The sequence below is a fragment of the Solanum pennellii genome, chromosome 2, assembly GCF_001406875.1.
Source record: "Solanum pennellii chromosome 2, SPENNV200".
In the NCBI taxonomy this organism is placed as follows: Eukaryota; Viridiplantae; Streptophyta; class Magnoliopsida; order Solanales; family Solanaceae; genus Solanum; species Solanum pennellii.
In genome coordinates this window covers 57609760-57637553 of record NC_028638.1, presented here as the reverse complement: position 1 = coordinate 57637553, position 27794 = coordinate 57609760, and the positions used below count along the sequence as shown (strand labels likewise).

The window sequence follows — 27794 nt, the reverse complement described above, 5'->3', positions numbered from 1 at the left end:
TATATGCGCTACTGAAAATCACAACAACAACAAAAAATTTTCTTGTACAATTGGAATGAATATCGAGATTAATATCTTCATAGCAAACACCAATTTGTTATTAAACGAAATTTTGCAAACTATATCTATCGCATAGAAATATAATTTTTATATATGCTAAACCTAAAATTTGCTCATATTTTATTATGATATTCATATTTATTGGTTTTAGATTTATGGGCTTAAAGAAATAATTTGAAATGAGTTGTAAAATTTAAGGATAAAATAGAAAAAAATATTTTTCTCTTGATGTGCAAATTGACAAATAAAAATCAATTTCCACACAATTTGTAAGCTATGAAATGGTAAGATTACCCTTTTCATTTTCGTAGTCACTCGGTCTACTTCCTCTGTTCCTATGTCTTTTAATTTGTTTTAAAAATATATATAAAAATTGAATTATTAAATTTAGAAATAATTAACTTTCACCCTCCGTTTAGATTTGCAAGTAAAAGTTGATTTCTATTATATAACTAGACCCGAGAAGTCTCTCTCTCTCTCTATATATAATGGCGTGATTAAGAAGATCATAAGCTTGAAAAGCTTACTCGTTATACAAATATAATGTCATATTTAAAATAAAAAGTTTAATAATTCTTATTTTATTTCATTAAATTCTGTACTGATTAAATTATAATGACATATTCAATATAATTCTAAAAATAAAAGTTTTAGCATGATGAAACTTTTTCTTTTACCTGTAAAAGTAGTAATAAATTAAACATTGTTTGACTATCTAGTAACTCCTAAATTCCAATCTTCATATTCTTCGGATTAATATAAATTATACCACACAAATTCCCTTTAATTTTCGATCTCTATATTCTCTTTAATTCAAACATATTACATAAAACTAAAAGAGAATATGTTTTACTACACAATATTCAAAGAATCATTCATACGTGCCTCTAGTTTAAAAGTATCTCTCTTTTTTCTATTCCTTTTTGCGGTAAAATCTCTTTTAAACGGTCTGATATACCCCTCAACTTTGTCATTTAGAGCTGATATACCCCTTGTTATGAAAGTGACTCATATATACCCTACTTGTAAACAAATGGCTCACATATACCCTTTTCCTCTAACGGAAATGAAAAAAAATTATTTCAATCTAAATTTTTATTATTTTTTTCTAAAAAATATAATCCCATATGAGTAAATTTAATCTTCGTCAAACATATTTTTTTTTACTTTTTTTTTTGTTTCAATTACTACTTTATAATTATTATTTTGATAATCAAATTTATTTTCACTAATATTCTTGTAAAACTTATTGTAGATGACCAAATTTTTTCTTCGAATACGAAATTAAATTACAATACACACAAAAAAAATAGTTTAAATTTTTTTTCTTTAAATTAAGGAATGAAAGAAAAAAACAAAATAAGAATAAGAAACTCAAATAATTATAATAAAAGAAGTCAAAAAATAATTTATGTATGAAAAAAAATTAAAATATACTTTGAACTTTGATAGAAGAATCATATATACCCCTAAATAATTTTTTTAAAAAAATTAGAAGTAATAAATATAAATTTAAAACTAATTTTTTAACTTCCGTTAAATGAAGGGTATATGTGAGCCATTTTGTAACGGCAGGGGTATATGTGAGCCGTTTGTATAACGGTAAGGGCATATATGAGCCACTTTTATAACGAGGGGTATATTAGCTCCAAATGACAAAGTTGAGGGGTATATCAGACCCTTTTCCCTAAAACTTTATTGAAATATCTTTAATTTTTTCAAAAAATTAAAAATTTGAAACGGTGTTTTAAAATTTTGCCGTTACTTCTAACTTTGAATATCCAATACGAGAGTAGTGCTAAAAGTAAGAAAAAGACTTACGCCCGATCACTAATATTTATACCAAATTAATTTACTTAAGAAATATGTTGTGTTTAAATATTAATATTAATTAAACTAAATTATTTCATTTGATATTAATATTATTATTATGTGTTTTCAATTCCTTTCTAACAACAGTAAAACACTTTCTCAGAAACGCAGCTTTAAGTATCAAGGATTCAAACATTGGCATTGTTTAGTGGATATGAAATTTGTCTCGAAACACAATAAGTTGCCAATTTCTATCTTTTTCTAATTGTTAAAGAATGACAAAAGCCCCACATCGGTGATTAATGAGACAGGTGGACTCCTTATAAGGCTTGGGGCAATCCTTCTCCCTTTGAGCTAGCTTTTGGGGTGTGAGTTAGGCCTAAGACCTAATTTCACATGGTATCAGAGCAGGGGCCGTCTCACCCGATGTTGGGGTCCCCTAAATCAAAATTGCCTACGCACCAGATGCTAAGCACTGGGCGTGAGGTGGGGTGTTAAAGAATGACAAAAGCCCCACATCGGTGATTAATGAGACAGGTGGACTCCTTATAAGGCTTGGGGCAATCCTCCTCCCTTTGAGCTAGCTTTTGGGGTGTGAGTTAGGCCTAAGACCTAATTTCACACTAATGAGCATAATTAAAAGCTTGGTTTAATGTTCAAATTTCAGCTATTTGTGGTATAATTGACTGTAGTGGATTAAAGTGGTTGGCATCATTATTTACTTTGATTTAGCCTGTCTGTCAGCGAAATGATTTTGCTTCTTCTTCTTCTTCTTCTTTTCTTGATGATTTTAAATAATTTTTCTACTTAAAAATCTTATAATACCTGTAGCAAAATAGTGGCCATGACAAAAAGTTCAAATAAGATGTTTTATAAAGATATTTTATATCAAAAGAGATATTTATATATAGAAAATTAATTTTGTTCTATTAATATAGTATAATTTGTACGTATCTCTATTTCTACAGCGTGACTAAAAGTCTTTTTCAAAACGCATGATGGATGCGGCTTATTATTGCTGATTTGATCCCACTTCTGTAACTAGACTAGAGAAGAATTAATGTTATCTACATTATTAAAAAGCTAAAAGCATACTCTCTTTCTAAGTTTTTCAATCATTGACCACCACATTTTGAATTGTTCTTGTAATTTCTATATGTAGTAGTACTATATCCATCCATTGTGAAACTTCCCAAACATTTGATATATACAATTTTATTGAAGTGTTTCAAATTTAAATTTGTATGTAAAACTTTGTATCAGAATAATGTTTTAATCAACAACAATAACAATCCCAGGTGATTCCGGCATAAAAATAATTGATATACACAAAAATATTATGCTAAAAATATTATATAATAGAGTAAAATGATGATTATAAAAATTGTAAAAAAAAATCCTAGTGATAATAATTACATCTATAATGCAATTGAATAATAATATTTTAACATATTAAAACTATCCTCTTTTTTTTTTTGAGTTTCAATGCCTAGAGAGTGTGAGTTTATATGTAATGCAAATTTGAAGTTAATAATGTAATGGTGTTAGTAAAAGGGGAATGAATGATGTGCCTTTTGGTGGAATAAAAAGATTGGATGGGTCCCCAGAAGACAAATATTCAACTTCCCCACCGAAAGTAACATCAGATAAATAACAAGAGAGTAAAAAAATACTCTTTAAAAAGAAGTAGGATGGACATGCGTCATAATATTAGTGGGTCCTCCTGCCCTTTCCTAGGACCCACATTAATTTTAAATCCCAAATATAATTTTGTCAATCACAATTAGTATTATAATTTTGAAAATTTATATCTTCGCAACTCAATTTATTTTTATTGTGTTATTTGGCGTTTTGGATATTCAAATTTACAAAATAATTATTTAAATATTTTTTTACAAAAAATATTTAAATGTGCATTCATAAGAAAATATGTAGTTGCTTAGTAATACCAAACTAATATATGTATATATATTATACGTCTATTAAATAAACTATTAAATAACATAACAAATTAAATTAATCTTTTCTAAATTGAAATTATTTAATGATTTGATCATATGTTAATTTCCCACTATATCCTGTTCAGATTTTTGACTCAGCTTCATTTTCACATATAACATAACTTAAACAACTTTTTTTTAAGAATTTAAATTAAAAATACTAAATTTTAAAATGATATTTTCTCTATCAAAATTAACTTTGCGACCTTTTAAAATGATTCTGCCAATATTAACTAATGGCGGAATACCTTCGACATGTATCGTCACAACCGCACAACTATCTTGACTAATAGAACCCATTATTTTCTTGCTTATCCTAATTTTCCATTCATCTAAGTTCATTTGATCTAATATTATAATGTACTTTGCTTTGAAATCTGAATCAATTAGGTAGGCTACATGTTATACTCCTATTGATCCATTATCCAAAGCCGTACCTCTCTAATTAATAAGTGTTATACCTAAGAACTCAAATAATTTACAATCACTTATTAAAATTTAAGATTAGATGCCTAGGTGATTAGTCGTGCCTACCAATCTGTTCAAGTTATTTTTTTTCTTTTCAATAAATATATAGAGTTGTACACTTGCCACTTGCCAGATGATCGGATCCACATACATTCGATAACTTTTAAAATATAATCAAATATATATATATATATTTAATTGTGCATCCTTATGACTTAAAAAATATTAATGTTTGGGCGAATTGGTTGAGTGTCAATTAATTTATAAAAAAAATTGTCTCAAAATAAGTGTGATCTCTTAGGAAATAGATAAAAATTATTCCAAGTATAATCTTTCGAGGTTAAGTTAATAAAGTACAATTGTTATATTTATTGATTTTTAACACATGTGATTTTTGCTGAGATAACATTCTTATTTTGTAACGGAAGGAGGATACTTGTGGTAGAAGTCAAAATTAAGAGGGGATCAGGGATTGACATGTTGCATAGATGATGAATAAATAACTTTGTGCAAATCAATCCATTTCCAAATTACTTGTTCCATCAGGTTGTTCAAATGACACGAACAATGTCGAATTTGAGGCTTTCATGAGTACATTACCCCGTGCGTCTCGACATGAAATTGACATCAATATGATCTGTCTCATCATAGATCTCCTCCTACACCAAGGAATTAGTACCAATTTCAGGTGTGACAGAAATAAAAATAAACTTACTTACAAGAGGAAACATTTTCTTTACTTTTAGAAGCTCCTCAATGACATCTTCCATGGTAATGATCCCAATTACTTCTTCTGAAGGAAGAGCTGAAAGTGATTTTTCCTTAATTGGCAGGATCTCTGGGTGAACTTCCTCTGACCACCTTCTGCTTTTCGACAACTCCCTTTGGGAAATACTTGCACTGAATCTCTTTGACTTCCTCAATGATCGTCTGGCCCTCGAGCTTTTCCTTTGGTAAAACATTTCTCCAGGAATGTTCAATCTCACTTCTCTTACTGATATAGTAGCATTTCACATGTAGAAAACTAAGACGGAAAGCCAGAGGAATAGATATGCTAGATTACAGTAAAATGACAAGAAAATATATACAACTCTAACTTCTTCCTTACCACGCGTGGATAGATTGGCGATTGTGCCATCTGGCTTTTTCACAACAGCAGCCATGTGGCTGAGACCTTTCTGGAATTCATTTAGTATGTCATACAATGGCATTGTTGCTGAAACTCTAGTATGTTGTGCAAACGATGTTAGGGACTATCTAACAATATAATGCTATGATTAACTAACCTAAGAAAAGATTACAGCAGTCTGTTAGGTATTAGAACTGAAGTCAAATAAGAAATTGGAATTCGTGATAGTGACTATTATGCAGCTAATATCCAAGAGACATCTTTCTCAGTGCAAGACCATGCTATGAGGCAATTTGGATATTCTGTTTCCATCTGAAGTACCTTGGGATACGCCGTATTGTTACATTCTTCACGGGCACATTATCACTTGGATTAATTGTCACCAAATTTTTCACCTGTTAATCAGAACAATAAATTCTTATGATGTTATCGCCATAAATAGTAATTAAGCATACATTAACAGAGTCAGGCATCTATATGAGACAACTATTTTAACTCAAAGAAAAGCTCGATTTTGAATCATGATTCAGTTTGAATCAATAAAGGTTCAGGCGGATCTTAGGTGAAGCTAAGTAGTTTATAATTATACTTCATGCTTTGTCAAGAAATTTCTACTTGTCGGTTCTCTTTGCATATTACACTAATTACTGAGTCTTTTAGTTTGTTGGAAAATCTAAGAATTTTTTATTCATTTAAGCCCTTTGTTTCCTTTTCCTCTTTTTGTGGGTACTGTAACTCTTCATACTTCTTTGCTATTTATTGCTCCCTATGGTCCATGGATAGCCATCATATTATTTTATCGGAGCAGGCACGTTATTGGATAAGATGAAAGATTTTGCTCTTGGGACACCAGCACTTCCCAGCTTAATTCTAGTAAGAAGGTCAGCACAATTTCCAGGGATATGTATAAGTTCATCTATTTTGAAACTTAGCATAAACAACATATATCACATATATTTTATCTGAATGGTAAGTACATCTCAGTGACACATTCTGATGTGCATTACTGAAGCAGCAGGATATAATTACCAGGACAAGTCCAATTATGTTTGTTCGATGTTCGTTGTACACTGGAACCCTGCTATGTCCCTTCTCCAAGATTAAGTTTATCAGAACCCTACTCAAAGACAACATTATTAGGTAAGCCTAATAAATAATTGTAGACATTATAAATTCCTATCTATTTTGGTAGCGGTCATGTAAACTCTAGTGAAATGTACCTGTCAAGATTGGCATTGACATCAATAGCAAAAGTTTCAGATATAGGAGTCATGGCATCCCTTGCAGTCTTCTCAGTGAGCTCAAGTGCTCCTGCAATTATATTTGTCTCATGAAGTGATAATTCTCCTCCTTTTCCAGCCTGATTAGCAACCACAGTGAGAAGTTAATATATATGACATCTCCACAGTGTCTAAGAAGCCTCAAAAGGGTTCACGACTATATAACAGTCAAGTTGCCGGGATTGGCAAGTAGATGTACAATTTGCATCAAATTAGGATTAGGTCAAGGAGGAGGAAAGGTAGATTCTGTATAATGGTTGGTCCAACCTTAGGTTCATATGTTTAGCAGAACTCACAGTAATGTGTTCGAACCCTATATATGTGCAAAAAAACCAAGTATAGCTAGAGTTAAATATACATTCTAAAACTCATAGTGTCTAAATTCAGGTTTTGCCTTTAATTCTGAAAACACCAAACATTTTTCATCCTTGAAACTAAAAGAGGGACAGAATAACAGTCTTTCAGCAGAGAGTGATAGGTAAATACCTTATTACCGTGCATGTCAACTAATGTCATCAATTCAGCTCTCCGAAATAGAGCCTTATGCCTTTTCCCCAACAGGTAGTCTAAGATCTGGTGATTAAGAACATAAGAAGGCAAAACTACACATACTATTCTTTTCTTGATAGAGTAAGTAAATTTATCAATTTATTTTTTCTGTTGTTGTTGGAAAAACACAATAAGATGCATTTCTTGAATATGCAGATGGAAATATTCGCACCTTACTTATTGGATAGGCTATTGGAAACCAAAACCAAATAAGAACTCGAACAAGTGGAGCAACAGTAGCACCAATGGCTAATCCATACCTTGTACAGAGAGATTGTGGTATAATCTGCATCCCGAAATGTTACTTAATTGGATATTTATACTTGAGCAGAGAAAATATCTTAACAACTCCCTCTTTGCACATGCTAAGGCGTTTAATTTGCAAAATTCGAGAACTAACCTCACCAAAGAGAAGTATCAATGTTACTGAAAGAAGTATTGCTCCCCAATCTGGTACTAATTCATCGAGAAAAACAGGAAGTGCCTGAGAAATCAATGTATTCCTATCAATTGCAGTTGAATTATAAATATTACGGCTTCTTTTATAGCAGCAGCGCTTACCTCCATAGCAGCAGCGTTGCTAATCAGAAGCGTACATAGCAATAGATGTTGTTGCTTCACAACGGGCAAGATCTTTGCTGAAGTTACCAGAAAAGTAGCAGTTAAACTTAAACATGTTGATCCACAATTCAACAATTAACTCTTCAATCTTGTCAAAAGAAGAAGAAAAATCACTTGTAAACTCTATAATTGGAAGTGGAGCAAGAAGAAATAAATGAATATATGTGGAGATTACATACAAGCATGGAGACGGTCTTTGGGCGTTCCAGATTTTGCAAGAACTTCAAGATCAATGACGCTCATAGACATGAGGCCTAACGTGAGGCCAGACATGAGACCAGCACACAAGACTAGAAACACAACTGCTGCAATATAGATGAAGAACTCTGTATTGCAACATTTCAAGTACGTGTGTCCCATTTTAGTTTCTTCCTTGCTAATTTCCCCCTTTATTGTTTGTGTCCTCTTAATGAAAAGTAATTCTCTTTATGAATATGCTTGAAAGATTAATACAAATGAAAATAGCTAGTTTTAGGCGAGAAATCCCATGAATAATTAGTGGAATATCTTTTTGCCTGCATGCTGGTATTAATAATATATTCGGTTACCAAACAAGGCTAAATTTTTTAAGGATACTAATTGAATTGATTTCGAATCTTTTGTCACAAAAAATGGAGGCAATACAACTCCATGGCTATTGAATTAAAATCTTTAAGTCACCTACAAAACAAGGTTTGTGACACGATGAATTGGCCAAACTTTAATTTGGAACAGGCAAAAGGTCAGCCCTAGCAATCCGATGCTTAAATCTCTTGGTTTACTCGATAAGTACATGAATCCAATTGTTGCCTAGTTAATTTTGGCATTATTTTTTGACTGAAGAAAGACATCATAAATATATTCCCATTTAGAACCTTCCGGTTCTATGTTGTTTATCAAAGTCCAGTTCAGGAAAGAGTGAGATTATATGATNCCAAAAAGTTATATGATAGAGAAATTAAAGAATTGATTATTTAGAATGTGATTTCTGTAACAATTTTTTATCCATACATAAAGGAAACGAAAAACAATAACAAAACATACACAAAGAAAAACTAGACTGTACGTATGAACCTAATTGAGCTTTGTCGTTGCATCCTTGTCCTGCTCAATGAAATCTTCAGGGTTGTGTATGTACCAGATTGGCGTTGGCCACAACCAACGTTTTTCAATATCATGGCATGGCAAGGACTGTACACTTCTACTATCCAAGTCGTAGACACCAATGTCATAACCTCCTTTAACACCAAACTCGTGGAAATCGAGAAAATTATGTGTGAAATAAATATGATTCCCCTTATATCCATGAAGATCAGAAGATGCTATTGAAATTGATGTATTTAGTCCCAAAAACAACACGTTTTCACCGATGTTTTCCACCTTACACCAACTTCGACTGCTAGGTTCATACATATATAAGTTGAAGAAAGTTGTTCGATAAAGATAAGTTTTGCGGTCTCCTGTGTTTTTCGTATGCCTTTGAACCTGGAGCAGTCCAATTGAAGTCTTAACCAAGTAGCGTCTTTGCGGATACCCTTCTTCTTGTGGTGGTTCTATAGTATCAACTAGTTTTGGAGAAGCAGACAAATCGAACACCTCCACGTAACTTGTAAATGTCACAGCATATAACTTTTGGTCATGAAAGATGGCATCATCATATCCCATCATACCTTTGGCAATGCATGTCCACCTTTTATCTCCAACTTTACAGTAGGCCAAGTTACAATGACTACCATAAATTGCAGCAACCATACAATTAGGAGCTTTGCTTGAGGTAGGACTTGAAGATAGGACAAGTTTGTCTAGAAAACTATTGTGAACATGAGATGCAGCTTCAAAGTAAGTGTTTTTTTGTCCATCATAGGGTTCAAGTGCATATTCAGTGTCAAACTTCTTTGCACAATACTTTCTCACATCAGGGAACTTATACCTCGGTGGAAGGGCGATTTGAACCCTAGTAATTGGGTTAAAGAGAGAGATTTTAGGAGAATCTTCAATAGAAACTAACCAACTGTGAGAAGATCCTCGAAACTTTTTACTGAGGACCTCATCTGGAACCTCAAGGTAGTGAACCTTTCTTTCGTGTAAACTATAAAACTTTTCATATTCTTTATTTGTGTCATTATTACGAGGTAGTAGCAACCACGCATGCGAGCGAACCTCAATAGTTGGCAAGACGGATCTCCATGAAGTACAAACACATGTGAACCGAACTTGATCAGTATATGTAACAAGACAAGTAGCTATGGACCACAACAGATCCTTTGGAAGCTCCGACCATCCCGCCGCCATTTACACTACCTACTCTGATCGATCACTATTCCCAACAACGATATGAGGGATTTATAACTTTCCGATTTTTGGTTCAGAAAGATTTAGAGTTCTCCTATAAATACATCTCAAAGTAATCCCAAACTTATAAGGAAAACGTTACCTCGGACAATAAATTCTTTTCCCAAATCTATTAGGACAAAGTGTATTCTAAAATCTAAACCAACAGTGATTATGAGTTTTCTAAGGAAAAAAATTTAAGACATAAATAATAATGTGATGGCTTTTGAATATAGAGAATCAAACTTCTTAATTTTATAAAATCTTTAACATTAAAAAAAAAAATTTACATAATTGAAAACTATTTAAAAAGTATTATAAGTTTTTATAATTAACAAATTTAAAATAACTAAAAATACAAAATATGGAAAAATCACGGTAAAACTAACAATTTTCTGTAATGAATTGATTGGAGAGGGGTTCTTAATTTACTTCGCCCATTATTTCTTATGTAACGACATGCAAAGGGCAGCTTTAAGTTGCGAGTAATACTCATTTTATCTTAATTACGTGATATTTTTCTTTTTTCAAGAATTAAATAGTTTAAGTTTGACAAAAAATTTGCACGTGAAGTCTTCATTTTTTCAAAATGAAATTTTTATACTTGTATACTACGTAAAAAGTACTATAAGTTACAAATTACAATAATTGATAATCCAAAATGTTTAAAAGATCTATGAAAAAATTTAAATAAGCTTATTTGAATCTCGAAATTTGAAAAATATCACATAAAATAAAACGAAGGAAATAATAATAATAATAATATGATAATATACTTGAAAATTAATCATATCACAGAACTGATAGATGTGTTTATTGTATCTAAAATTGTGTCCTAATAACTGTTATGTTAGCTCATTGACGCGAAAACGAAAAGAAAAAAAGTTCCTAAAAACAAAAACAGAGTTCACGGATAAGAAGTAAGATAAATAGTTTAGACTTGGGACATTTGGCTTGTGAACCGGCAACGGCAAATTGCTTGGAAATTCAGCTATTATCATAAGGAAGATCTTCTATTTCTTGCAATTTCAAGGATGTGGCCATGGTCACTCCAAGTATATATCTCTCTTTAATGTTCTTTTTCTCCTCTAAAAGATTAGTTGAAATTTGTTTATCTACATAGATGATAGTAGAAAATAAGAGATTAGACATACCTACAAAACTAACCACTATGGGAGATCCCTAAAGTTTTTACAAGGACCTAATCTGGAATCTCGAGTTAGTGGGGATTTTTTAAAAAAAAGTGGCATTAAAGTTTCAAAATAAATGGATAGTGACATAAGTCTTTAAGTATTGGGTGAAAGTAACAATTATGTGATTAATGATTAAAGATTGTAGAGTTGCTCTCAAGTTTATAAGTTGACAGTTTGTTTGGTCCACTGAATTAAATGAAAGGTAAAAGGGTAATTTCACAATACCTAATTTAACTAACTTTTGGTGGGAACTAAATGAGGGGTAAAATGATAAATTGACTATACCAAACCTAATTTAACCAATTTTGGTGGAAAATTTTCTAGCCAAAAGAGGAAATAAAAGCTTTTTACCCCCCGCCTCCAACCGTCATTCGTCCTTTTCTTCTTCTTCTGCTCTCGTTTTTGCTTGCTTGCTTTACTTTCTTCCTGCTCTCTTCATCTTCCTCTTCTTCTTCTTCTTCTTATTTTCGTACATTGCGGATCTTCGCTGGTAGTGCTTGTGCTTTTTTCTTCTTGAATTAGTTTTTTACCTAATCTGTAAGTGGTGGACCAAATTTCGTTTCGTTCAATTGGAATCACTGCATAAGCGTTATACACCATTGTTTTTGGTAAGTTCAATTAATAGTTATTTATAATCAATTCATTATCATCTGATCTGGATACCTGCATTTTTTCCAATAATTTGCATTCGAGTTTTCAACATACTGTTATATATGTTGCAATAGTTGACTATTATAACATATTATAGTCATATGAAGCAACATGTGATTTATTTTCACAACAGAACAGTCATATGTAGCAACATATGAATTATATCTCGCAACAGAATAGTCATATGTAGCAACATGAGACTTATTTTCACAACAGAATAGTCATATGGCAACATATGACTCAATCTCGCAACAGAATAGTCATATGTTGTTACTTATGATATAACTAAAAAATGTATCAACATGTTGATTTATTTTTCACAACAGAACATTTATATGTAGCAACATATGACTTACATCTCGCAACAAAATAGTCATATATTGCTACATATGATATAACTAAAAAATGTAGCAACATGTGATTTATTTTTCACAACATAACAGTCATATGTAGCAATATATCATATATTGCTACATATGATATAACTAAAAGATGTAGCAACGTAACTTATATTTTACAACAGAATAGTTATATGTGGCAAAATATGACTTACATCTCGCAACAGATAGTCATATGTTGCTACCTCACAGACTTACCTCACAATCATTTGTGCTCGACAGAACATCTGAAATTTCAATTGACACAAGTCTCCTTTTCTTCCTCCGTAAGAGCAAATTGATGTAATCTTTCAATAATTTCTTCCGCCATCTCTATAATTGTCTGTTTTATCTTCCAAGAGGGTTAAATTGACATTCTCTGTAGCCTAATTGCAGCGAAGTGTGAAAGGTTTTAATGGTTGAAAGTCGATTTAGGGTTTAAGATAGCACCTAGAAATTCTAAAATTGACGTGTAAAGAGGATTTAAGGCAGAGTTTAGTAGGCCTGCGGGGTTAGGAATAGTTGTTTGATGATGTTTATCGGTAGATTTGGTTAGTAATAGATCGAGGGGAAGAAAACTCTCATTTGCAGAGAGAGAAAACCCTCAGTCGGTGGACAAGGGAACTTCAAAAAATGATAGAGGTGTTTATTGTATCTAAAATTGTGTCCTAATAACTGTTATGTTAGCTCATTGACGCGAAAACGAAAAGAAAAAAAGTTCCTAAAAACAAAATAAGAACTAAGAAGGAAGATAAATAGTTTTGATTTGGGACATTTGGCTTGTGAACCGGCAACGGCAAATTGCTTGGAAATTCAGCTATTATCACAAGGAAGGGAGATCTTCTATTTCTTGTAACTTCAAGGACGTTGAGTATATATACCTCTTTAATGTTCTTTTTCTCCTGTAAAAAATTAATTAAAATTTGAAATCTTAAAGTTTAGCTGTCGGATTTATCAGATACAATTAGTTTGTATTAAATGAGAGAGTTGCAAGCTATTTTTGTTAGGTGATTTAAGCATTTTACGCTCAACTGTAAGTTTGTATTGAATGAGAGAGCTGCAAGCTATTTTTGTTAGGTGATTTAAGCATTTTACGCTCAACTGTATTGTGCTCAACATTCAGGGTGTGTTTGGCACGTTTGAAAATATTTTCCAAATTAACTTATTTTCTCAAAATTAAGAAAATACATTTCTCTTCAAAAAGTTAATAAAAATATTTTTCAAAACTCTCCTCTAACTTCAAATTACATATTTTTTGGCAAAAACATCAATTTTTAAAAAATATTTTCAATTTTTAAAATTTTATTTTTCACACGATCACTTACCCTCACCCTAACCACCCACCATCGCCCAAACCCTTAGCCTACACCCTCCCAAAAAAAATTGAGTTTAAGTATATTTTTATTTTAAAACTCCTACCTCCCCTACACCCAAACCGCAAAAAAATTAATTTTATTTTTAAAAAATATTTTCAACTTCAAAATTTTATTTTTTAATCTATCCCCGCCCCTCCCCCACCAGCAGGACCCCTCCCTACCCCTACCACCACCACCACCACCACCCACCCAAACCCCAAAAAAATTAATTTTATTCTTTTTTAAAAAAAATTCAACTTCAAATTTATATTTTTTCACCTACCCTTTGTCCCCTATCCCCATACACACATACCCAACCACACCCAACCCCCAAAAAAAATTGTTCCTAAAAAATATTTTCAATTTCATATATTATTTTCTACTCTAGTAAAAATAAAAGATGTTTCTTAAAAATATTTTTCATTCATAAAATCAAACACTAAAAAACATTTTTAAAAAATATTTTCTACTCACCAACCAAACATGAGAAAATAAGTCGAAAATCTACTTGTTTTCCAAGAAAATATTTTTCTTCGTACCAAACACACCTTTAGGGTGTGTTTCATTTCCACACGAATAAAACTGTTTTCTTGCAAATATTTTCTAGTAAAATAAATCAATTTCCTGCTTATTTTCTTATGTTTAGTAGAAGTGAGAATACTTATCCTAAAAGTATTTGTATATACTTTAGACAAATAGCATGAGTGGTTTGGGGTTGGGTTGGATGAAGATGAGATATGTTTGGTTTCCTCAGTTTCATTTTTAGCTGTGGCATTTTCCTCTTGTTTTTTTTTTTATAGCAAATGTTATTCAAAATATTTGATTAATAGAACATGAAAAAATTGAAAAATGTTCTCCTTTCATACCAAGCACACCCCTTAGAGTAAAATATTTGATGAAACATCAAAAAACAGAAAGTTCGATGGCCCTTTTAGGTTGATACCTTCATGTCACAACGACGCACTCTGCAAAACAATTCATGAGCTAGGTAAAAAACGTGCCCACTTAGATATAAGAACTACATTCAAACTTGAATGGTTTAATTTTTTTATAGCTTTTGTCCCATTACCAATGGACTCACAAATACAAGTGTACTTGACATATATTCAAGAAAATTAAACTACGTATTAAAATGTATATGTTATTCTGTAGAGTTGAACTTATCCGGTCTGCGTAATCTCCGGATGTGTACCCAAAAAAAAAAAGAGAACTACCTGAATACAAGAGTCAGGATAATCTGGTTTTTTCTAGTTAGTTGTTGCTACGGAAAAGTAGGAGCTTACTGCTAAGTTTGGAATATCAATTGCCTGTTGTGCTTCACTTTGCTACTTATTCCCAATAAGTCAAGTCAATTTTTGAATTCTAAATTGGGGTAAAGAATTGGTATACTAATTGAATCTTTAGTCTTGTGTTTATGGGTGTGCATCAGCAACAGTATTTTTGGCTCAAACCCTATAGGGTGTGTAATAGTTGGGAGCTAATTCAGATGCCAAAGTCGTTGGAGCTCCTCTAAAGTAAGTTTTAGTAAGACTCGGCCTAAATTATACAGGTAAATCCTTGTGGTTATGTATAGTTCAACAACCCTCCATACCTTCTATATCTCCCTTAAAAAAGCTGAGGATCCGAAATTTACACCCTTCATTTATTCTTATATCTCCATTTGATCAGAAATCAACTTTTCACTAGGCTACTCTAACTACATTGGATTTTCAATTCCATTTCCATCTTAAATAGGAGAGCCACATCAGATGATTGTAAAAAGAACAAGGCATGTCTTTTTCATACACATATTATCCACTTTTAAATTATTGTCGATTATCAAAATGTGAATTTGTTTGCTGAAATAACTATGTCATAGCCCCTATGCCAACCTCACAAACACACTCTAACAGTACAACCTCATAAACACATTCAAACAGTAAATCCTCACTTTCAATTTTTCTTCTTCTTTGGATTTTTCTTTGCCAATTTGTGAACTCTTCTTCTGCAAAACAAAAAATAGTAAGAATTAAAACCATTTGTATCAATTTAAGAAGAGAAAAACTAGATAGGGAAAGAAGGCTCACGTTGAATGTTCAGAATTCTTGTGTTGTTCAAATTCAGCTTTATTGATAAAGCAATACCCGCAAATTTCACATAATTCTTTATGTTTTTTGTGTTTGTCACGGTAGTGATTCTTCATAGCTGCAGCAGATTCCAAACGAGTTCTCCGACATTGCAAGCATTCTTTTGGGAAACCTATATCCACAAATAGAATGTTAAGAAATTATGAAGCCCACAGAAACAGAGAATTAGGTGGTAAAACATATGATAGAGTATCATGGTCTTCCCTCTGCTTTGTTTTAAGACAATTTGGTTTTGCTAAAAATTGGATCGACATCATTTATAGATTTATCTCTAATAACTTGTACTCTCTTATTGTGAATGGTAGTAGACACTAGACAAGGTTTCTTTAAATCAGGGAGAGGTCTTAGACAGGGTGACCCTCTTTCCCCAACTTATTTGTCCTTACTGCTGAACTTCTTTCACAAATGCTCAAGTCTATGCATGGTATCCTGTATTTGAAATGTTTCTACATGAACATTCATGGTCCACTGATTAATCATCTTTCTTTTGCAGATGACACAATCATTTTCAGCAGTGGGAACAAGGCGTCCCTCCAATTTAATTCTCAAGATTCTGGAATCCTATGAGAAAGTATCAGCAACTTATCAACAAAAATAAGAGCTCATACTCACTAGCTCTTAAAACACTACAAAGGACCATTAGAAGAATTGGAAGGATCCTGGACATGAGATTTGAGAATCTCCCCCTGGAATATTTAGGGTGAAAAGAACTGTTCAATTTTAAATAACCATGATCTCAGATCCTCCCCATGAAACCTCAAGAATTCCATTCTTGACCATCGCGTGAAATTCGACTGGTTGGAATGGTAACTATTACTACTGTTAGGGCTTCATCCCCTGTTTCTTTAGATTATTTCTTCTAATTGAACTTTTCCGGTAGGTGTTTCCTCTGTTCCTAATGGTGTCTTATCCCTTCGATTCTTCCCAGATGCTGCAAATTGGCTCTGCAACTCAATCACTGTTCGATCTAAGTTTTCCAGAGAAGAGAAGAAATTTTTACCTGTTAAAGCTCCAACATCTGTTATCAAATTCTGCATCATATCATGCAAATCCCCTACTTCTGAAGTTGAAGTTTTATTGATTGGGTCTCCACTTGCTCTTGTCTCTTTCTCCATTGATGCCAAGGAATCGTATAGCTCTGATATCACTGATAGAGGATTCAAAGGCTATTTCAGGATCCTATCAGAAAGGCTTCAAGAAAATAAACCACAGATTATGGAAGAGAAGAAATGATTGAAGAAGATTGAATGTAGACAAAAAATATGTATCTATTCATATATTTACAATATTTATAGTTGCATACATTGAAAGAGATTGATCTAAATCTGTTGCTAACTGAAAGCTAACTAAATTCCTGACTGTGTATTGTTCAACTGTTTTTCCCGCTAAAATGTGTAACTACTTTGTTGACTCATCTAATCTGGAAATATACTAACACCCATTTATTTTGGGAGGTTAATCGTAGACATATTTTCTAATATGATCAACAAGGTTATCAATAGAATCAAAGGATGGAACCTCAAGTTCCTCTGCTACTACACAAAGAAATTAGTACCAATTTTAGGTGTGACAGAAATAAAAATAAACTTACTTACAGGAGGAAACATTTCTTGACTTTTAGAAGCTCCTCAATGACATCTTCCATGGTAATGACCCCAATTACTTGTTCAGATGAAAGAGCCAAAAGTGATTTTTCCTTAATTGGCAGGATCTCAGGGTGAACTTCCTCTAACCGCCTTCTGCTTTTTGACAATTCCCTTCGTGAAATACTTGAACTGAATCTCTTTGACTTCCTCAATGATCGTCTGGCCCTCAAACTTTTCCTTTGATAAAACATTTCTCCGGGAATGTTCAATCTCACTTCTCTTACTGGTATAGCATTTCACATGTACAAATCAGTGCGGAAAAGTAAGACCGAAGGCAGAGGAATAGATATACTAGATAACAGTAAAATGACAAGAAAATATATAGAACAGTAAGTTCTTCCTCACCACCGGTGGATAGATTGGCACTTCCTTTCTCGATTGTGCCATCTGGCCTTTTCACAACAGCATCCATGCGGCTGAGACCTTTCTGGAATTCATTTAGTATGTCATATAATGGCATTGTTGCAGAAACTCTAGCATGTTATGCAAACGATGTCAGGGACTATTTAACAATGCTATGATTAACTAAGCTAAGAAAATATTACAGCAGTTTGCTAGGTGTTAGAACTGAGAGTCAAATCAGAAATTGGATTCTGATAATAACTATTATGCAGATAATATCCAAGAGACAGTTTTCACAGTGCAACACCATGCAATGATGCAATTTGGATATTTTGTTTCCAGCTAAACTACCTTGGGATACGCCGTACTGTTAAATTCTTAACAGGCACATTATCACTTGGACTAATCGTCACCAAATTCTTCACCTGTTAATCAGAACAATAAATTCTTATGATGTTATCACCATAACTAGTAATTAAGCACACATTAACAGAGTCAGACATCTATATGAGATAGCTATTTTAACTCAAAGAAAAGCTTGATTCTGAATCATGATCCAGTTTGAATCAATAAAGATTCAGGCAGTTTGCAAAACTAGTTTCTCACATCCTTGGTAAAGCTAAGTAGTTTGTAGTTATACTTCATGCTTTGCACTAAATACCGAGTCTTAGCCTCTTGGAAAATCTAAGAAATTTTTATTCCTCTAAACCCTTTGTTTCCTTTTCCTCTTTCTGTGGCCTGTGGGTACTGTATTTCTTCATACTTTTTTGCTAATTATGGCTCCATGGTCCATGCATAGCCATCATATTATTTTATTAGAGCAGGCACATGTAAGAAGATGAAAGATTTCTCCAAGATCAAATTTATCAAAACCCTGCTCAAAGACATAAAAAGGTAGTCTAAGATCTGGTGATTAAGAACATAAAAAGGCAAAATTACACATTCTGTTCTTTTCTTGATGGATATAGTAAATTCATCAATTTATTTTTTCTGTTGTTATCAGAAAAACACAATAAGCTGTGTTTCCTGTATTCACACCTTACTTATTGGATAGGCTATTGGAAACCAAAACCAAATAAGAACTCGAACAAGTGGAGCAACAGTAGCACCAATGGCTAACCCATACCTTGTACAGAGAGATTGTGGTATAATCTGCATCCCGAAATGTTACTTAATTGGATCTTTATACTTGAGCAGAAAAAACATCTTAAGAAGTCCCTTTTTGCACATGCTAAGACGTTTAATTTGCGAAATTCGAGAACTAACCTCACCAAAGAGAAGTATCAATGTTACTGAAAGAAGTATTGCTCCCCAATCTGGTACTAATTCATCTAGAAAAACAGGAAGTGCCTGAGAAATCAATGTATTCCTATCAATTGCAGTTGAATTATAAATGTTACGGCTTCTTTTATAGCAGCAGCGCTTACCTCCATAGCAGCAGCGTTGCTAATCAGAAGCGTACATAGCAATAGATGTTGTTGCTTCACAATGGTCAAGATCTTTGCTGAATTTACCAGAAAAGTAGCAGTTAAACTTAAACATGTTGATCCACAATTCAAAACTCAACTCTTCAATCTTGTCAAAAGTAGAAGAAAAATATGTTGAAAATTTCACTTGTAAGCTCTATAATTGGAAATGGAGCAAGAAGAAATAAATAAATATATGTGGAGATCACATACAAGCATGGAGACGGTCTTTGGGCGTTCCAGATTTTGCAAGAACTTCAAGATCAATGACACTCATAGACATGAGGCCTAACGTGAGGCCAGACATGAGACCAGCACACAAGACTAGAAACACAACTGCTGCAATATAGATGAAGAACTCTGTATTGCAACATTTCAAGTACGTGTGTCTCATTTTAGTTTCTTCCTTGCTAATTTCCCCCTTTATTGTTTGTGTCCTCTTAATGAAAAGTAATTCTCTTTATGAATATGCTTTAAAGATTAATACAAATGAAAATAGCTAGTTTTGGGCGAGAAATCCCATGAATAATTAGTGGAATAATAATATATTCGGTTACCAAACAAGGCTAAATTTTTTAAGGATACTATTTGAATTGATTTCGAATCTTTTGTCACAAAAAATGGAGGCAATACAACTCCATGGCTATTGAATTAAAATCTTTAAGTCACCTACAAAACAAGGTTTGTGACACGATGAATTGGCCAAACTTTAATTTGGAACAGGCAAAAGGTCAGCCCTAGCAATCCGATGCTTAAATCTCTTGGTTTACTCGATAAGTACATGAATCCAATTGTTGCCTAGTTAATTTTGGCATTATTTTTTGACTGAAGAAAGACATCATAAATATATTCCCATTTAGAACCTTCCGGTTCTATGTTGTTTATCAAAGTCCAGTTCAGGAAAGAGTGAGATTATATGATAGAGAAATTAACGAATTGATTATTTAGAATGTGATTTCTGTAACAATTTTTTTTCCATACATAAAGGAAACGAAAAACAATAACAAAACATACACAAAGAAAAACTAGACTGTACGTATGAACCTAATTGAGCTTTGTCGTTGCATCCTTGTCCTGCTCAATGAAATCTTCAGGGTTGTGTATGTACCAGATTGGCGTTGGCCACAACCAACGTTTTTCAATATCATGGCATGGCAAGGACTGTACACTTCTACTATCCAAGTCGTAGACACCAATGTCATAACCTCCTTTAACACCAAACTCGTGGAAATCGAGAAAATTATCTGTGAAATAAATATGATTCCCCTTATATCCATGAAGATCAGAAGATGCTATTGAAATTGATGTATTTAGTCCCAAAAACAACACATTTTCACCGATGTTTTCCACCTTACACCAACTTCGACTGCTAGGTTCATAGATATATAAGTTGAAGAAAGTTGTTCGATAAAGATAAGTTTTGCGGTCCCCTGTGTTTTTCGTATGCCTTTGAACCTGGAGCAGTCCAATTGAAGTCTTAACCAAGTAGCGTCTTTGCGGATACCCTTCTTCTTGTGGTGGTTCTATAGTATCAACTAGTTTTGGAGAAGCAGACAAATCGAACACCTCCACGTAACTTGTAAATGTCACAGCATATAACTTTTGGTCATGAAAGATGGCATCATCATATCCCATCATACCTTTGGCAATGCATGTCCACCTTTTATCTCCAACTTTACAGTAGGCCAAGTTACAATGACTACCATAAATTGCAGCAACCATACAATTAGGAGCTTTGCTTGAGGTAGGACTTGAAGATAGGACAAGTTTGTCTAGAAAACTATTGTGAACATGAGATGCAGCTTCAAAGTAAGTGTTTTTTTGTCCATCATAGGGTTCAAGTGCATATTCAGTGTCAAACTTCTTTGCACAATACTTTCTCACATCAGGGAACTTATACCTCGGTGGAAGGGCGATTTGAACCCTAGTAAATGGGTTAAAGAGAGAGATTCTAGGAGAATCTTCAATAGAAACTAACCAACTGTGAGAAGATCCTCGAAACTTTTTACTGAGGACCTCATCTGGAACCTCAAGGTAGTGAACCTTTCTTTCGTGTAAACTATAAAACTTTTCATATTCTTTATTTGTGTCATTATTACGAGGTAGTAGCAACCACGCATGCGAGCGAACCTCAATAGTTGGCAAGACGGATCTCCATGAAGTACAAACACATGTGAACCGAACTTGATCAGTATATGTAACAAGACAAGTAGCTATGGACCACAACAGATCCTTTGGAAGCTCCGACCATCCCGCCGCCATTTACACTACCTACTCTGATCGATCACTATTCCCAACAACGATATGAGGGATTTATAACTTTCCGATTTTTGGTTCAGAAAGATTTAGAGTTCTCCTATAAATACATCTCAAAGTAATCCCAAACTTATAAGGAAAACGTTACCTCGGACAATAAATTCTTTTCCCAAATCTATTAGGACAAAGTGTATTCTAAAATCTAAACCAACAGTGATTATGAGTTTTCTAAGGAAAAAATTTAAGACATAAATAATAATGTGATGGCTTTTGAATATTGAGAATCAAACTTCTTAATTTTATAAAATCTTTAACATTAAAAAAAATAAAATTTACATAATTAAAAACTATTTAAAAAGTATTATAAGTTTTTATAATTAACAAATTTAAAATAACTAAAAATACAAAATATGGAAAAATCACGGTAAAACTAACAATTTTCTGTAATGAATTGATTGGAGAGGGGTTCTTAATTTATTTCGCCCATTATTTCTTATGTAACGACATGCAAAGGGCCGCTTTAAGTTGCGAATAATAGTCATTTTATCTTAATTTATGTGATATTTTTCTTTTTTCAAGAATTAAAAAGTTTAAGTTTGACAAAAAATTTGCACGTCAAATCTTCATTTTTTCAAAATGAAATTTTTATACTTGTATACTACGTAAAAAGTACTATAAGTTACAAAATAATTGATAAATCCAAAATATTTAAAAGATATATGAAAAATTTAAATAAGCTTATTTGAATCTCGAAATTTGAAAAATGTGCATAAATGGAACGAAAAAAGTAATAATAATAATAATCTATATATCTATATAAATGAGGATCATAGAGGAGGTGATGTGGCACCTCTCTATGACCTCCATTCATTTTTTCTTATTTTTCTTTTTTTATTTGACATTTTTCTTATTTTTTTCAATTTTTTTTTTATAAACTTATATCTCTTTAATTATATAAATTCTATTCTTAAATTAGTATTAATAATATTCATAACCCTCAAACCTTACATATTCATAACCTCTTACACCTTTCATATTCATAACTTCTAATTATTTAATGTGAAAGGTTACATTAACACTATAAAATCACACTAAAATTGTGTGTTATTTTGTAGTCATCTTTGGGTAAAGAATTAGTGGAAGAAACGTTACAATATTTGTAAGCTTTGAGGTGCTTTATTTTTTCAAATATTATTTCCTATATTACTTTTAATTAGCAAGTAAGGCTAATATGTCATCATATTTTTATTTCTTCTAGATAAATTATTTTGTTTTGTTATCTTTGAAATTTATTTTATGACTAATAATGTATTTGTTATTATTTTTCTTGACTCTTGTACATAGGATGAAATGATAACATCGAGAGATGAAGATTAATGGATTTTTAGTTATATATATTGAGTATTTGTCAAAAATGATTATGTAGGAGAATTTTATGATTAAATGTAATTTTTTCTTATTCTTTATGAGATATAATATTTTATTTTGTTAACTTTGAGATTCATTTTAGGACTAATAATTTATTTGTTATTATTTTTCTTTGACTCTTGTATATAGGATGAAATGAAAATATCCAGAGATGGAGATTAATGGATTATTCTTTATTCTTTTAGGTCCTTAAGAAGTAATGTTTCTATTATATTATTTCCTTTTGAATTATTTATGTTTTGTCAAAAATGATTATATGTGTTTAAATGTAATTTTCTCCTTACTCTTTATCTTCTTTTTTTTTTTGGTAGATAACTTATTTAATCAGATTTGCCGATTATAGGAGATATATCTATAATGAAAATGGTTAGATATTCTTGCATAATTTGAGTTTACAAGGAAAAATAATTTGATATGTCTAATATAATTACAACTCTTTCTTTGTTGAATCATACATTTAATATTATTTGTTTATGTTCATGAAGATAGAAATCCTGAAATTTTTTTGAGAAAAATATCTAATTTATTCTTCTTAGACCTCTATATGATTCTTAGATAATTAACTATATTATAATGATAACACTCTTCAAAAATAATTATTTGTTTAGGTAAATTCATCTCTCACTTTTTTATTAATAATATTATTGTGTTTGTGGCTTATAATATTTTAAAACATAGAATAGATGTATAAAATGAATATCGATATGCTACTTAAAGAAATACGTACATATACTTTCATAGTCCGGTGAAACAATTTTTATTAACAAAAATGATAGAACATAAGAATGTAAAGTTAATTTATAATTTTGAAAATACAAATGGTTTTATTAAAAATAAATTATTTATTAATATGTAAAATTGTAATTCTTAAATTTTTCATTTTTGTTGTTTTTCTTAGAAGATTTCAAGTTGTTTATGAATAAGTCTTTATATTTTCATATTTGTTATTTTTCGGGAGTTCTAAAGTTATTTCAAAATTACGATTAATTTGTAATTTTAAAAATTTAGCTGGTTTCCTACCTTTCTATTTACTTATAATAAAATATTTGTCTCAATAACTCTAATTTGTTTGTCTTTTTATATTCTATAATTTATGTTCTTTATTAGTGTAATAATGTACAAATATTACTCTTATTATGTTACAAAAGTTCAAAGTCATATTATTAATCCTCTTAATTACTGTGACTTTTTATTCTTAGGAATTTATTATATTAAATATAATATTTATTTAAAATGTGAAATATACTTTTTAATATTTTGTGTTTAAGTCAAACAAAATTAAAAGAAGTAGGAATTTTGTATTTGTCATTTTCTTGAATCTTTTTTTCGTAGTTAATTCTCTCTTTTGTTCTCTTTTATGTTATTTTTAAGTTTTACATTTTTTCCCAATATAAGTTGTCCCAAAAATAACTGGATATCTAAACCTAAGTATAATAATAATAATAATAATAATAATAATAATAATAATAATAATAATAATAATAAGTATGAAATTTAACTAATTAATATTGTTACACTTTTCTTTATTTAAAATTTAATTATTAAAAAGTTATTAATACAAATATTAAATTAATCTAATATTGTACAATAAAAATAATAAAAATATGTGATGACTGGGTCATGACGAGGACAAGTAATAGCAATTGTGGATAATGATTTATAATAGTGTTGGCTAACTATATATGCATGAATACTAACTATTAATAGCTATCCGAGTTATACATTGTCGAAAAATTATACTAAGAATATAATTTAAAAAATTACAAATAAGCATAAAAGAATGATTAGATTTCAAGTTTACATAAATATAGATAAATTATACTAAGAAAATCTCAAATTAAAAAAAAAAATAATCACAAGTTTACATTTAAGTAGTTCTAATATTAACCAATTCTCTTTACCTTCCCTTTTTCTCTATAAAATTTATTTTTAATATTTAACTTTTCTAAGTTCACATATATTGATTCCTTGATAAATTCATATTTAATCTAAATATTTTTCATAGCTTCTCTTATATAAAATTATGTGATTAACAAAAAATTCTTTTTATTAAAGTAATTATTGATATTAAAATGCAATTTCATTTTAACCTTTTTCATAACCGCGCAAAGCGCGGCTAAGTATACTAGTATGATAATATACTTGAATTCAATCATATCACAGAACTGATACTTGAAATTAATCATACCACAGAACTGATAGAAGTGTTTATTGTATATAAAATTGTGTCCTAATAACTGTTATTTAAGCTCATTGACCCGAAAATGAAAAGAAAAAAAGTTCCTAAAAACAAAAACAGAGTTCACGGATAAGAAGTAAGAAGTAAGATAAATAGTTTAGATTTGGGACATTTGGCTTGTGAACCGGGAACGGCAAATTGCTTGGAAATTCAGCTATTACCATAAGGAAGGTCTATTTCTTGCAATTTCAAGGATGTGGCCATGGTCACTCCAAGTATATCTCTCTCTTTAATGTTCTTTTTCTCCTCTAAAAGATTAGTTGAAATTTGTTTATCTACATAGATAATAGTAGAAAATAAGAGATAAGACATACTTACAAAACTAACCACTATGGGAGATCCCTAAAGGTTAGTGGTGGTGGAGCCAACTTAACAGGGGATTCATTCCAAACTTCTTTCACAAAAAATTATATTATATTTACATGATTATAATAATTTTCACTTATATATTAAACGACGAATTATCTTTGGCTACTTCGTATGTCTATTTTTTCAGATTTTGAATCATTTATAAAAAATTCTGGTTCCACCACTTAGATCTCGTTTGAATTGACTTAAAAAATTAATTTTTAAGTCAAAAATGAAAAGTCAAAGTGAAGTGACTTTTAAGTCAAAAAAATAAAAAGTAGGCGAGACCTACTTTTGGTTTCTGACATTTTAAGTCATTTTTTGACTTATTTTAAATCATTTTCTTCTTTGTTAAACACTTCATAACTTATTCTAAGTCATTTTTGATCTATTTCAAGTTATTTTTTATATTTGTCAAACATTTTCAAAATAAAAAATTGACTTAAAAATAGCTTTGACGACCTTTTAAGTCAATCTACGCAAGCCGGTAAGTGAACCTTCCTTTCATGTAAACTATAAACCTTTTGATATCTTTTATTTGTTTCATAAGGAGGTAGTAGCAACCCCGAACCTGGCTACTAGAAATAGTTGACAATACAAACTTTCAAACAATAATTCAGCAGATTTACGATACCAAAATATAACTAATTGGTAATTCATTTAAAATTTCATTATTTATAAAAGTGTTGTTCAATCTTGTATTTTCAAGATATTTAGAATAAAATAGAATCTGAAGAATTTGGTAAGACACAACAATGTTTAAGAATATTTTCACAACTTGAAAATTAAAACAGTAGAGAAATTAGAATCAGAAATATATTAGAAAAAAAAAAGAATAGTTGTCAATTTGTGTTTAAAGAATCTTAGTAATTTCAATAAACTTTGCAGAAACACAAAGTTACCAAAGTATTATGAATTAGTGAAGAAGAACATAAATTAATTCACAAATCTAAAATCTGTAATACATACCAGAATCTGAAAAAATAAAAAGAAGATCAAGTTCACTGAATGCACAGTGTCCCCTTTAGAAAATTATTTTCCTCTAGTATTTGAGGTTTGATTTGGAATATGTCCTCCCAGGACAAAATGATCTCGATCACTAGTGTATTGGTACCCAAAACGCTGGTGTTAGTGAGTCACTCAACGCCAATAAAGTACACTTAGAATACTAGATTTAGTAGAAGAAGAAGTCCATAAACTCTGTTCTCAAAATGAGAGGAAACCCTCAATTTATAGAAAATAAAGGGTAGTGCGAAAAAGTTGTCTTACCAAAAAGGTCATAAAACCTTTGGAAAAGTCACAATTCTTCGAACTTTTCATAAAATTCACAATTTTTCATAAATATTGCAACTTTTCATCAAAGTCACAGCTCTTCATAAAAGTTGCAACTCTTCATTTCTTATTCACACATTTTAACACCCAACAAAAACTAGTAAGTATGTTTGATAGTTTTGATTGTTGAAATATTAATAATTCAGTGTTCCTTCCATTCAAAATTTCGTTATTAAGTATATTTGATAGTTTTGATTTTCGGAATACTAATATTTCATAATGTTCCTTCCAATGATATACTTCATTTGTCCCAACCCTTAATTATGAACATAAATTTGAACATAGTGTTTTTATTTATTTTTAAAATAAAATTTACATATTTAAAAAATCATTATATTATTCTACAATCATAATATGTAATTTGATAAGAACTACTAAAAACACAATTAACCGCTATTATAATTTATCAAATTACAATTACACTAATCTTTTAGTGAAAAGAATAATAATTATAATATGAACTGATTAATGTTTAATATAATCTTTTCGTAATTTTTTAAATAATCTCTTCAAGACGTGAATGCATATTTCGATCAGATTATCTAAAAAGGTAGATAGGAATTAGTTGAGACTTAAGGTCACAAAAAAAAAAGATTTTTCATAAAATATAAAAAATTGGGACAAAATTTAAAATTTAAAGAGAAATTAATAGTTCGGTAAATATTTGCCCCAAGTTCTCAATGGATTTTTAGAAGGAAAAATTAGTAAACTAGTCAAATAACTTGACTTAATTAGTAAAAACCTCCATACTTTATAAATATTAGTAAAAATGTCAAAAATGTCATTATTTTAGAAAGGATTGTGTA

At 30.9% G+C, this 27794-nt stretch overlaps 4 protein-coding genes and 1 long non-coding RNA gene across 6 annotated transcripts; 1 reads left to right on the top strand and 4 right to left on the bottom strand.

Moving 5' to 3' along the window:
• Nucleotides 1-4834: 4834 nt before the first annotated feature.
• On the bottom strand, nt 4835-8773 carry LOC107010690 (DUF21 domain-containing protein At2g14520-like). Of its 2 annotated transcripts, XM_015209980.2 has the most exons (11): nt 8099-8773; nt 7860-7936; nt 7699-7782; nt 7471-7584; nt 7236-7322; nt 6690-6829; nt 6499-6586; nt 5791-5864; nt 5449-5564; nt 5081-5334; nt 4835-4999 (listed from the first exon to the last, which is right to left on the bottom strand). In XM_015209980.2, the coding sequence occupies exons 1-11, from the start codon at nt 8277-8279 to the stop codon at nt 4937-4939; spliced, it is 1278 nt and encodes a 425-aa protein (XP_015065466.1). In that variant the 5' UTR covers nt 8280-8773; the 3' UTR covers nt 4835-4936. The 2 variants fall into 2 exon arrangements, with proteins under 2 accessions (XP_015065466.1, XP_027770179.1); XM_027914378.1 differs by having other exon boundaries at nt 4835-5334.
• Nucleotides 8774-8848: 75 nt separating this feature from the next.
• LOC107010202 (F-box protein SKIP23-like) lies at nt 8849-10505 on the bottom strand. The gene has a single exon (XM_015209441.2). It carries the CDS (start codon nt 10188-10190, stop codon nt 8973-8975), a length of 1218 nt encoding a protein of 405 aa, XP_015064927.1. The 5' UTR covers nt 10191-10505; the 3' UTR covers nt 8849-8972.
• A 5923-nt stretch (nt 10506-16428) lies between these two features.
• Nucleotides 16429-17304, top strand: LOC114076166. The gene is made up of 2 exons (XR_003576994.1): nt 16429-16737; nt 16860-17304. It is a non-coding gene; the product is annotated as an uncharacterized LOC114076166 (long non-coding RNA).
• Nucleotides 17305-17522: 218 nt separating this feature from the next.
• On the bottom strand, nt 17523-19779 carry LOC107010201 (DUF21 domain-containing protein At2g14520-like). The gene is made up of 8 exons (XM_027914232.1): nt 19599-19779; nt 19347-19423; nt 19186-19269; nt 18958-19071; nt 18748-18825; nt 18271-18344; nt 17923-18050; nt 17523-17800 (listed from the first exon to the last, which is right to left on the bottom strand). The coding sequence occupies exons 1-8, from the start codon at nt 19777-19779 to the stop codon at nt 17523-17525; spliced, it is 1014 nt and encodes a 337-aa protein (XP_027770033.1).
• Nucleotides 19780-20383: 604 nt separating this feature from the next.
• LOC107010200 (F-box protein SKIP23-like) lies at nt 20384-21873 on the bottom strand. Its single transcript, XM_015209439.2, has one exon. The coding sequence runs from the start codon at nt 21645-21647 to the stop codon at nt 20430-20432; it is 1218 nt and encodes a 405-aa protein (XP_015064925.1). The 5' UTR covers nt 21648-21873; the 3' UTR covers nt 20384-20429.
• Nucleotides 21874-27794: the final 5921 nt, after the last annotated feature.